Source organism: Brassica napus, chromosome C7, assembly GCF_020379485.1.
Source record: "Brassica napus cultivar Da-Ae chromosome C7, Da-Ae, whole genome shotgun sequence".
Taxonomy (NCBI): Eukaryota; Viridiplantae; Streptophyta; class Magnoliopsida; order Brassicales; family Brassicaceae; genus Brassica; species Brassica napus.
This window is the reverse complement of record NC_063450.1, coordinates 54,345,561-54,358,856: the sequence shown is the minus strand read 5'-3', so window position 1 is coordinate 54,358,856 and position 13,296 is coordinate 54,345,561. Positions and strand designations below refer to the sequence as shown.

The 13,296-nt window shown below is 35.9% G+C and overlaps 1 protein-coding gene across 1 annotated transcript; it reads right to left on the bottom strand.

The window, feature by feature from the left end:
* Positions 1–6,462: 6,462 nt before the first annotated feature.
* Positions 6,463–8,486, bottom strand: LOC106408626. The gene has a single exon (XM_013849362.3). The coding sequence runs from the start codon at positions 8,431–8,433 to the stop codon at positions 6,691–6,693; it is 1,743 nt and encodes a 580-aa protein (XP_013704816.2). The 5' UTR covers positions 8,434–8,486; the 3' UTR covers positions 6,463–6,690.
* Positions 8,487–13,296: the final 4,810 nt, after the last annotated feature.

Genomic DNA, 13,296 nt, shown 5'->3' with positions numbered 1-13,296 from the left:
ATTCATTACAAAAATAGAGGAAGTATTATTCATTTCCATCTCATCTCTTTCTAACAGGGAGGTCATTTACAAATATGCTAGTATTTGACATGAAATTTTCAGAAAAATAAAAACCTAATAATAAAGGAAAGAAAAAAGATACAAGACATGGATTTCTGCATATCCAAATAACTTATTATTATTATTATTATTACTACGGCTGCGATTACACATTGTTTATAGAGTAGATTTATTTGTTACCCTGGATATCTACAAATTCTAATACATTCGATATGCAACTACTTGCACATGGAACCTCTATCTCCCATCCCCACCTTCAATGATCGATACACATTCTTTTCAAAGATTCAGTGTTCTCTGATAAATTATATTTGAATTATTTATTTGAGTGCAGATATTCTCGTAATATACCACCGAAACCATTGATACAATTAATTATTTCATATTTTAATTCCTATAATGAGTATTGCTTTATATTTAAAAATCACTTATTAAGTTATGCATATATAAATTGTCTGCTTTTACATTCTAAAATCACATATATTGTTTTTTATGAAAAAAATGAAACTAATTGTGAAACTACTAAACAAAAAGAATACATGCCATGGAGACAAAAGATAACACACGTATACATGGAGACAGTAATAGTGATTAGAAGAGTGATTTAAGAGGGAATTTAAATAAGAGACCACATTAATTGTATCCCACTCAATGCTTTGCTTGAAGAAGGCAGATGTGGGTAACATGTCAGCTTGCCTACCAATCTTCAACGTCCTCACATTACACATTGGCCTTTTAATTTATTTTTAGTTTCTTCTAAATTTTTGTAATATTTAGTTTGGATTTTGGATTGTGATCTCCACTATCTTGTTTCAGGTTTGGTTCTCTTGATCTGGCCAAATTGTGTTGGGACTTAATTATCCAATGATTTCTACCTTTTTTTATGCCCATCGTGTTTAAAAATAATATGCTGTTATTATGCCATTCCAAAACCATTATTTTGAACAGACAAATAGTTCGTGGAATAAAACCTATCGTGCGTTGTTTTATTATATCCACATCGTCTCCATCTTTTTCGTCATCTCTTTCTTTACATGTCTTTGTAGACAGTAGAGTTATCTAAGAGAAACCGAGGCTTGGTTTAATAGACATATCCTCGTATTTTGAAACAATATAACACCTTATAGGAAGGATTTTTTGTAGTTGATAAATATAAAATGGACATTTTGTATAATTAAGTGACCCTATAATCAATCAGCGAGATGGTTATTCTATCGGTAAATTAATAGTTAAAGCTACAGATCGATTTTTACTTGACGTTTTTCATCTAGCTTATAAGATTAATTTTGTTCAAATACTTGCAGTGCAAGACACCCAGTTAAGCTGATATGGATGAATAAAGAGAAGCGGTGGAATTAGGGAGAAAATTGATAATAATGGTGGTGGTGGAATATGATTCGACAATCAGAATTAATCAAAGATTGAAGGAAGTTGACGTGGAACGTTTATTTGGCTTTGGTTTTTATTTGTTTTGTAGCACTAACAATGTGAAGTTAGGTCACCCATAATGTACAATTAATATGTGTGACCGCGAAGGAAAACTGGATAAAATCACAATTCGGTTAGATACGCTTTTGTTGGTTAATTTGTCTCCACCATCGCCTTTTATCCCTTTGTGGATTATCAATTATGTAAACCATTAGAAACTAGAATTGCAGTTTCTTGAAATTCGTTAATATGATTAATACATCATTTTGATGGTCTTTTGACCTAACGAACTCATGGCTTATCCACAGGGTCAGTTTTGTCGTTTAGAAATTGGAACAAAATAATTGAAGCTTTAGAATATGCTGAGAAATGGTTGATATGAAGGGCTGAAAATAATTTATATTGCATACAAATGAATAAAATAATACGTACTATAAAATTTATTATAAAAAATAGTATTGCTTCTCGTGGTATCGGTCCCCGACGGCCAGACCAGTCTCCTAAGGGGAAAGGTAGGGTAAACTCACTAACACGTCGGCAGCTGTATCAGAGATTAGTATTTAATAATTAATTAGTCCTAGTGTTGTATTTTAAGACTCAAGGCGTCGACATTGAAAAAATCATGACTCATGATTAGAAGGATCCAATATTTATTTTATCAACAAAGACACACACACAATATCTACATTTTTCAAAGCAAAGACGATCGAAAAGACGAACTAGTAATCGAATTGACCCGATAATCTAATAATGATCTAGGGCCGATCTCACAATAACCATACGTCATATGATTATTTGGGTTTTTGTTTTATTTTCTCCCGAATTTAAAAATGTTATCGCTTTTTCTTATAGGGTTTGTTCCATGACGCATAGTCATCTAAAACACAATCACATTACACGACAAAAGGTAAAAATATGATAAGGTTACTTTTTTTTTTTTTCCTTCTGAGTATTTCATTAAACAGCCAAAAGCAAGAAGAGTACAACATATCTTACACAGAAAGATTAAAGAAAGCTACTATTACAAGCTAAGGCTTCCCTATTAAACACATTTGAAAGCCATCGGGGCTGACCTCGAGACACATAAGATTGAAACCACTTATCTCGCATCGCACTCCTTGCAATGAGTCGAGTTCCCCTATTAGCTTCAAAAGATTCTATATAAACCTTCCAGTCCAAAAAATGATCAAGCAACTATCTGATTTCTTTCACTTTAAAGTTGAAAGAAGGCCATGCCTTTGGCCTATTGATGGCATTCACCAAACAACTTCCTTCAAACGAAAAGTGAACCTTCAGACATCTATGGCTAACTAAACTTCCATTAGCCCATACAACACTCAAAAAATTCGCCTCATCCTTTGATTCCACCAATCCAAAGGAACGACGACTATGGAGCAAAACCACTCCACAATGATCCCGTAAGACCCAAGAAGCTCCAGCTATCTTTGTCTTTCTCGACCAACCCACACCAATATTACATTTAACACAGCTCCTTGGTGGAGCTTTCCACTCGATATCCCTATCTCCCTTATTAACCCCCCATCTGCTTCCCTCTTTATTCTCCAAATCCAGAGCTAGGTACCATAACTCTGCAGCTTCTCTGGCTTTCCCACATATCTGATACCCTTCTTGTAAAAAGCCCTCAAACAAAAGGGAGTTTCGATTCTTCCACAGGTACCACAGCGTCCAAGGAAAAATTCTTGTTATTTCCTTATCCCAGCGCTGATCATTCCACACCCTAAGCACGTAATTCAAATTGGCAAACACAGACACTTCATCAAACCCCTCTAAAGGAGAAGGAAAGCCCGATGTTGCCCATATTTGTCTAGCCAAAGAACAGGAGAAAAGAACATGGTTGATGGATTCACCGTCCATTCCACAAATCTGACAGATATTATCACATCTTATTCCTCGTGCAATCAGACTATCATTAACTGCAAGTGCACCAGAAAGCGTTTTCCAAATGAAAACCTTTATCTTTGATGGTGCCTTAATACTCCATACATGGGCTTTAAGAGGATTCAAAGACGGTCGTGCTGTCATCTCTTCTATGAGCTCCTGATTATGAACAGAAAATGCGAGTTCATACCCTGTTCTCACAGAATATACTCCATCCCTTGTCATCTTCCAGACCCACGAATCTTCATCAGACACCACCGGTTGATTTTGCTTGAGAATTTTAATATCTCTCGGTACAAAGTTATCTGACAGAATCCTCTCATTCCATCTACGGGTGCAGCCATCAATTAAATCTGAGACTTTCAAGTTAACATTAAAGTCTCCCTGGCGCCTAAATGGAGGTCTACAAACCCCCATCCTCATCTTGAAGCCATCTATGTGTCCAGACAAGAAGGCTTCTACCATTACCAACATCACGTTTAAGCCCTTTCTCCAGAAGCTCCCTCCCATAAAGAATGCTTCTCCAAGCATATGATGGTTTAGCACCCAAGGAAGCCCTCATAAAATCATTATTCTCGAAGTACTTCCCCTTCATCACCTTGGTTAAAAGACAGTCTTCACAATGAATAAGTCTCCATGCTTGCTTGGCCAGGAACGCTTGATTAAAACACTCTAAGTCTTTAAAGCCCATACCACCACTCTCCTTTGGTAAACACATTTTATCCCAACTTAACCAGTGAATCTTCCTCTTGTGTTCAACTGAGCTCCACCAGAAATTTGCTATCGCACTGGTTAGATTAGAACAAACTGTTTTAGGCAGTTTATAACAAGACATAGCTGATACGGGTAAGGCCGAGGCGACAGCCTTAATCATCACCTCCTTACCACCTTGAGAGAGTGTTCTGGCATGCCATTCAGAGATTTTCTTACTCATTCTTTCTTTGATGTAGGAGAACAACTGAACCTTTGAACCTTTCAAACAATCTGGTAATCCCAAATATTTCGAGTTCCCTCCCTCAGCATCAATACCAAGCTTTTGTCTGACAAAGATTCTCTTCTCTTCAGGTACCTTCTTCCCAAAAGTTATTGTAGACTTTGCTCGATTAATCAACTGTCCTGTAACCTGACCATATCTCAGTAAAAGGCTCCATAGAGCTCCACTCTGTTCTTCATTTGCTTTACAAGCAAACAAGCACTCATCTGCAAACAGAAGATGATGCACTGAAGGTCCACTCATGCCGAACTTCAGCCCTGTTATACTTCCATTCACCTCAGCCTTGTTAAGTAATTGAGATAAGCCTTCCGCGCAAAGGACAAAAAGAAAAGGGGACAAGGGGTCACCTTGTCGTAATCCTCTTTGTGGTGAGATAAGGCCATGGGGCTGATCATTAACCAAGACAGAGTAAGTCACAGATGAGACACAACTGATTACCCACATAATCCATTTCCTGTCGAAGCCCATTGCCTCCAATAAGGCCCTAAGATAGCTCCATTCCACACGGTCATAGGCTTTCGACATATCAGTCTTCACCACCATATACTCAGAAGCAAGCTGATCACAGACTTGAAGCGAATGAATCAATTCATGAGCAATGGTGATATTGTCTGATATTAACCTCTCTGAAACAAAAGCGGATTGAGTGGAGAAAACCAGCACTGGCATCCATATCTTTAGCCTTCTCGCCATTATCTTAGAAACAACCTTGTAGATCACCGAGCATAAGCTGATTGGTCTTAAATCCGAGATTGTTTTAGGGTCAGGAATTTTTGGAATCAGACACAAATGTGTGTAATTCCATTCTTTAGGTAAGACTCCCGAATCAAAGAACAGCTGGACCTCTTTGACAACTTGATCCTCCATCAACGACCAAAACTTTTGATTAAACAAGCTCGACATCCCATCCGGTCCTGGTGCTTTTGTAGGATTAATGGAAAACACCGCTTCCTTTACCTCAAATGCCGAAACAGGTTTGGTAAGCTGGTCATTCATGTGCGGAGTAACTCTTGGTACCATACCATCAAACCAACTACTAAGCGGAGGAGGATTAGAAGATTTGAGCAGATTCGTAAAGAAATCCACCGCCACTTCTCCCTTAGCTGCTTCTGAAAAAACATCAACACCATCTGCATTAGCAAGCTTCTCAATACCATTCCTAGCCCCAGAAGCTTTGACACAGTTGTGGAAAAAACCGAGTATTTTTGTCTCCCCTGTAAAGCCACTTATCTCTACTCTTCTGCCACCAATAAATTTCTTCATCTCTGTAAGCTTTAACTAGCTCTCTCTTCAGGAAACTAATCTGTGAGGCAGTCGGGCAGTTTGAAGATTGCGCTTGTTCCAAGGCATATTCTGCTTGGATAATTCTACCTCTGGCATTAAGATTGGTCTGCTTCTTCAATAAACTAAGAGACTTTCTGCATATTTTGAGGCGATCAGAGAGCAATCCTTTCCCTACAGAACCTCCCAAAACCCATGCATTTAACACATTATCTCTTACACCTTCCACCTCCAAAAGCCTTTTATCGAACTTAAAACAACCTCTGTAGGAGTCTTGAGCTTCAATAAGATTAATCAAGATCGGACGATGATCTGATCCTCTCTTGTCCATAAAGGTCTGATTTAAGCATGGGAACTGATCAAACCAAGCCTTGTTCCCAAAGCATCTGTCCAGTCTTGATTGTATCCAGTAGGTGTACCTCTGTCCACCCCAAGTAAACCCATTACCATGGCCTGGTAATTCCTCCAATTTACAAGCTTCCACCATCTGATTAAACTAAGTAAAAGACTCATCCGATCTCCAGACACTCCCAATCTTTTCTCCATTGTGCAAAATATCATTAAAGTCCCCAAAGACACACCAGCTTTCACATCTATTTACACCAATCCGACTCATACGTTCCCATAAGGCCTCCCTACTCCTTAAATCAGAGGGTCCATAAACACAAGACGCCGAAAACGCCAGATCACAATATTGTATTATACAGTCTAATAAGTTCTTGCTTACATATTTAAAGTCGATATTAACAGACTTCTTCCAAAAAATAGCAAGCCCCCCCCCCCCCCCCCCCCCGCATGACCAACATGATCTACCGTAAAAACCCGCTCATACCCTAACCAAACCTGCAAGTCTACTAATATATTTCTACACTTCATAGTCTCCATCAAAAACAACACCTCAGGAAAATGTTTTTTACGCAATTCCCCAAGGCGACGAATTTTCAGGTCTTGAGGGAGACCCAATCCCTGACAATTCCAGCTGACTATGCTCATTAAGCTTCCGGTGATCCCTCATGCGGGATCACCCTTTATTCTTCACGCCTTGCGATTTTTTCTTTCGAGAAGTCCTCCCCTGTTACCTTCCTCTTGCTACCACTCCTTTCATTCCTTAATTCACGCCCATACAGGTCCTGTAGAATATTTGATGAGTCTTTCTGCTGCTCCTGTCTTTTCTTGGTATAAGGTCTTCTTCTTGGCTTACTAGTCTTCTGAGCAACTCCGGATGGTCTAATCATAGAAGAACTAGAACAATATTCCGTAGAGTTGCCACCAAGACTCAGCGAACCATATTTGATCTCATTGTCCCTCACTACCTTAACCATCTCAGGAGTAGACAAAGTTGAGGCTGGTCTTTCCAATCTACTTCTATTCAGCACTTCCCTTAGGTCCCTCTCCTCTGACTGATCCATAGGTAAGGCCATGTTTTGTGCTTTAATGGCTGACCCCATCAGTTTTTCTTTCGAACCTCCATCCATATCTTTAGTGTGGCCTTCTATATTTAGATCAAAATCAAACACCACACCTTTCCCTTTATCAATATCCTTGGTGAATGTCAGCATTGGTTCAAGCCTCAGCACCGTCTTCTGCTTGATAGGATCCTTTTCAGCATCAGCCACTGAAGTTCGAATCCTATCAATTTGAATAGACTTGTCTTCACCATTGGTCATCATCAGATATCTTCTCATCTCATCTAAGACCTCTGGAGCTATCTTCCTTCTTCCCGTCTCTTTGCAAATCTCAACATGATCCTCTCTTAAAACGCCAAACAGAGGATCATCATTTGCAAAAAACTTCACAGCTGCTTCCTTTTCCTCAAGAATCCTCTGCCTTCTCTCCGCAGCCAAACCTTGCCTCTTTCTCACTAAGATTGGGCACTTGTCTTTTTCATGGTTAAGACGTTGACACTCATAGCACCTCTTCTGAATTCGCTCATAGTTGTAGTAAACAATAGAAGAACCTCCTTCAGGGAGAATCACAACTTTAGTCTTCCTCAGTGGTCTTGAGACATCAAACCGAACCAAGACTCTTACATACTCTTGACACTGAGGCTTTTCTGGATCAAAGGCCACTTCTATTGTCTTCCCGACAATATCTCCTAAGGCAGTAATCACTTCTTCAGTATAGTAATTGATCGGGATGTTTCGTATCTGAACCCAGATAGGGATAAATTGGAGATAATCAGGTGGGGGCTTTTTCATCCAACGGTCAATAGCTAGCGTCCAGTCGTTAAAGGTATGAACACCTTTCTCCAGAATTTCATCCAGATCATGTTCATGATTAAAGATAAACTGGAACCGCTCCTTCGATAAAGCCACACCTCTTACTTTCCCACTCTTCTGCCACTTTCGGGGCATATTCAGAATCAGATTAGACATCTTCTGGCACTCCGGATTCAAGATTCTTCCAATTAAACTCCTTGAGTTTCTTTCACACGACTTGAATTGCGGTAAATCCGGCATACAGAACGGCTCATCTACCTCATCAAGAGATAGTTCCATCATCGCTTTATCCATGGCAAACGACATCTTGAATATTAGCTTATTAGCTTGATTATTGAGATTATAATTCTCCGCCGCTTGGATTTTATGAACAAACCCTAAAAAACTTGAAGATTGATCTGAAAAAGTGTTTTTTAAGCGAGGCGGTGAGTTATGAGTCACCGGTGTTAAAACCAAAGCTCCACTCACAAAAGAAAGATTCCTTTTCGCGAGAGAGAAACTGAGCCCAAAGAAGGAAAACTCACATGATAAGGTTACATTCAAAGATAACATTTTACTACTTTTTCTTAACTAAAACAAAAGATAGCGTTGATTGCTAATCTTGCTAGATCCTGGAGATAAGATTTCACATCGAAAATATAAAAGAGATTTAAGTGATATATAAGTGATTTAGGCCAATTTACTTTCTGCCAATTGGTTAAAATTATTATTTTTAAATAAAAATATTTCACATGTAAAATATAATTAAATATATTTGTTATTTTCAGTAAAAATGTAAAATTAATATACATATATATATTATAAATATTATATTATATTATTCAGAAATAAGAAAACTATATATCTTATATTAATTTTATAAGATAATTTTATAATATGAATCATTTAATGCTCTATTAATCACTTTATTAACAACATTTATAAGAGCATACTACTTATGTATCATCTTGCTACTTCTTTATTATAATCTCTACCAATCGAAGCTTTATTTGGCTCTATTTCTATAATTTTTGTTTTATGACAAACAAATCTTTAATAAATATTGTTTTAATATGATGTGTATTAGTAGGTCTGCTTTTATTAATTTTGTTGGAATTTAAATTTTTAGAAAATAATAGTTAAATAAATTTGTCTGATTCAAATTAATTGAGAATTTAAAATATTCAAATAAATATAAGATACCATTTGAGTATTTTTAACAACTCTAATCAGAATATGTTGCTAAATTATTTATATATTTTTTTTAATACCTAATTATTTTTGTTTGTTTGTTAAAGCAACGTATTAGTATTAGTAATGTATAGAAAGAACAAAAGAAAACAAAAAAAATCAACAACGAACATGTAACAATATCGAAAAATTACGTATCGTTCGTCTAAAAGCGTGGAAAACATGTCCTAAGTTTCTGACTTGGTTAGTCAGATAAAATAGCTAGTGGGAAATTAAGCATGCATATAGTTCTTAGAACAAAGAATAACGTATCATTTGAGGGTAGTATAGTTATATATATAGTTTTCAAAAAAAAAAGTATAGTTATATATACATAGATGTGTGGCATATAGTTCTGGTTTCTAGACAATCATTTTGTATAGCAACCGAGGCACGCAAATTGATGAATCATGAATGATAGAAGGATTGTCTGATCCTCTTTTTTTTTGTCACCTCCCCGGCTTTACGGCCGGCCAACCAGACATGTTGCTTTTCGTGTCATTTTTTCTCTCTATTGTCCTTTTCTTTTAATATAACTGTGCATCAGTCAAATTGTGGATGATGCTTCTTTATTTGTTATAGTCCCATTTCAAATATCCACTCAGTTTCGGGTATTAAATATTGACACACAAAAAGACCCGTCAATCATACCTTCTTTATATTTTAACAAAACCACCAAAATTGACGGACTAGTTTTACTTTTACCAATGTTAATCAGAATATATGCTTGAAATTACATGCGAAAATATCGGAACTCAGGATGGGTACCGGTTTTTAATTTTTTTTTCTTTAATTTTTTGCAGAATGTCAAAAGGAATTTTAAGATGTTATCATACATATGTAGAAGTAGGATTATTGCCCAACGAAGTTTATTCTACCCGTATATCATCTATTAAGTGTGTGCTTATTAAAGGCTATCTATCATATTCATATAATACTCGTGATACTTTTATATAGTTTGCACGCTTGATAAACTTTATAATCTTTTTTTTTTGAATAGTCCATATAAAATTCGGTTTTATTTGTATACTTCTTATTGATTAACAAAAAAAAGCATCTAAGAACAGAGATTTTTGTTTTTTTTAAAAAAAAAAAACAGATATTTTTGTCCTTTCTTAAAAGTTGATAACTATTCCTATGTTCTAAATCTAAAAGCTCGTCGCGAATATTACCCTCAAATGTAAACGGGTGCGAATAACTGAACCATTTGGGGAAAACGGAATTGGGAATGATTTGTTATTTATATGAAAAATCAAAATATTTCGGAGGATAAAAATGCATGATTAAAAGGAATATAAGTAAATATTCTGTCAATCACGTCGAGATCTTGACTCTGTAAAGAGACGAATCATTGAGCCTTTGACAACAAAAGTCCACTCTTAAGAATATCTATCATCAATAACTATTATGAAATAATCAGGTTAAGTAAAATAATAATATACGAGTTTTTTAAAACGGATAATTTACGAATTATGGAGTCTTTTCGTATCATTGGCAAAATAGATGGACTATGTTAGAGAATTACTTGAATCGTAAATCTCGTGTCCAACTCTATATTGTCCGATTAATACGACATTGTCCACTTTGGGCTTTAGACAAGCCCGCATGATTTTACTTTTGGTTTTCTTCTCAAAAGATCTGTCGATCACATTCATCTCGTGTGGGGGATCTTTTGACTTGATCTCTGCCACACACCTTCCAATCCTGATGGATTCTGTTTCTACTCAAAGGGTATTTTGGTCTTCTTGCAGATTTCTTATCAACCTAGCTCTGATACCAATTGTTGGAATTGTGAAATCCCGTGTCCAACTCTATATTATCCGATTAGTACGATATTGTCTATTTTGGGTCTTAGGCAAGTCCGCATGGTTTTACTTTTGGTTTCCTACCCAAAAAGGCTCGTACTAATTAGAGTTAGACATCTCTTTATATATTAGACACTTTTTATAAGATTCTCCAATGTGGGACTTAGTTTGTTATCTCACGAATTATACCATAAGAATTTGCATATAAATATACCTAAGGAAAGAAAAAAAGACTATTCTACACCACTAAAAGTCAGTTGAATATCAACAATTCAATTACGCGTATAATTTTCGGGAAAACAGTAGTCACTGTAGTGGATTAGTGACTATGGACTATCGTGTCTCGAAACACTTGTAAACGCAAGCCATGATACAAGCCTTAAGCCACATGTACATGTGTAGTTTTATACGTATGTGTATGAGTGAATATGTGTGTGTGATTGTGAAAAGCAAGTAAAGTCGATGACCTTTCTCCTCGCTTTTGATTCGGCCTAACAAAGTCGGTGTGTCTCTTCGTGATCGTCCTTCTAAATAGTCTATTTTTCTTTTTTTTTTGAAGATATTAAAATAGTCTATTACCATCATTCTGTGAGGTCTTTCAATTTTATTACGTTTATCTTTTTTCTTTGTCAAATCTTATATATAGGGCCCCTTATGTATATGATTAGACTAACTTTGTTTTCCTTACTTGCTCTTGTAACTGGTGTTAGAATACTTTTATATAAGTACATAATGAAAAATATTATTGTAAGAAATATATCCGAATGTTTTAGTCAGCTCGACAAATAAATATGATTTTGGTAGTTTGATAAATATAGTATTTCGTATAACCTTTTGAAAATATTTTTCATAAGATTTGTCAAATATATACTCATAGTGAAGTTATTTTGAAACTTTTTTGTTTGATACGTAACTATAATTATTTTGCGTGTGTAATAAAATTCATCAGGTAAAATAATAAATATTAAGAAATTGTGTGAAGGATCTCACGTACAGGAAAGATGAAAATGACAAAATTACCTCAGTTTGAGCAGGGACCATTGTATAGTGCAATTCTTCTTCTTCTTCTTCTTTTCGCAACCAAAGATATGGAAGATATCTGGGTCCTGACTCGTGATATGGTTTCACATCGATTATCTTTTAATAATTGGTACACATCTTTTTCTACAATAACAGTCACTATCATCTTATTACTATTATGATTCTAAATACTAGAACAAAAATATAAACTGAGAAAGAAAATAATGCATTTTTTGAAAGCAGCCTAAGCTAAATCATTATCATTTGAAAAAAACCTTCTTTTTTTTTTAACTGTTTCTCATTTTCCTTTATATGATACACTCAAGTCATGGACCAGATTCGTATCTCAATGTATATAAAAATGTATTATTCAGCTAACTCGGGTGATCCATCTCTTAGGCCAGGGCAAATAATCCGGACCCGATAACCCGAACCGAACCTGGTCCGATTAAGCCGGTTCGGATCGGGTTCGGATTTTGTTAAAAAACCGAATGGGTTTGATTTTTTGGTATAATGGGTTTCGGGTCGGGTCGGGTTTAAACCGAGAACCCGAATGGTTATAACCGAGACCCGATCTTATCTAACCTTGTTTCACTCATCCTTCGATATTTTATTTCCCTATTCGGATAAAGAGAGATTCTTTGCGTGATCTCAACAATTCAATCCGTGAAATCTCTCAATCCCTAAATATTTTCACCCAAATCGTTTCCTTAATCCGATTAGCTGCATATTCTCTTTGATTCTCTTTTGATTTCGAATTTGAAGACCTAATTTGTAGCTCTTATAAATGTCTCTTTAATTTCTTAAACTCGACAACGCAATCTCCCTACTATCATCTTCTCCTTCGTCAGATAATTCAAGCAGCAGCCAGAGGTACTCGTTTTTCACTTTCGGGTTTTCGGGTTTGGGAAATCTCACTGTGTCTCCGGTTAAATACTTTAGCTTTATTGTGTTTAATCTGTTTCTGTGAATAGTTATCGAGTTAAACATGTTTAATTATGCTTCAAGGAAACTCTTCTAGTCGGTTTTACATTCACTGTATACGAGTCGTTGTTTTACATGCACTGTATATGAGTCGTTGTTTGATGCTAATCTATTTCGATTTTTAAAAATGTATATCATGCTAGTTGAATACGTTTGCTGAGAAATGATTTAATTTTCTTCGAAAGAGTATTATTGTATTCGTTATGAGTTGTTTGGTCATATTTGGATACGTGTGCTTAGGTTCTTTTAAAGTATTATTGAATTCATGATTATGAGTTGTTGTTTGATGCCATTTTGATATGTGTGCTAAGTTTTTTCAAGGCGTATTACTATTTTTCATTATGTCATTTAATTCTTTTTTATGTGCTTATGAATATTGTGGTTCACTTACGTGCAG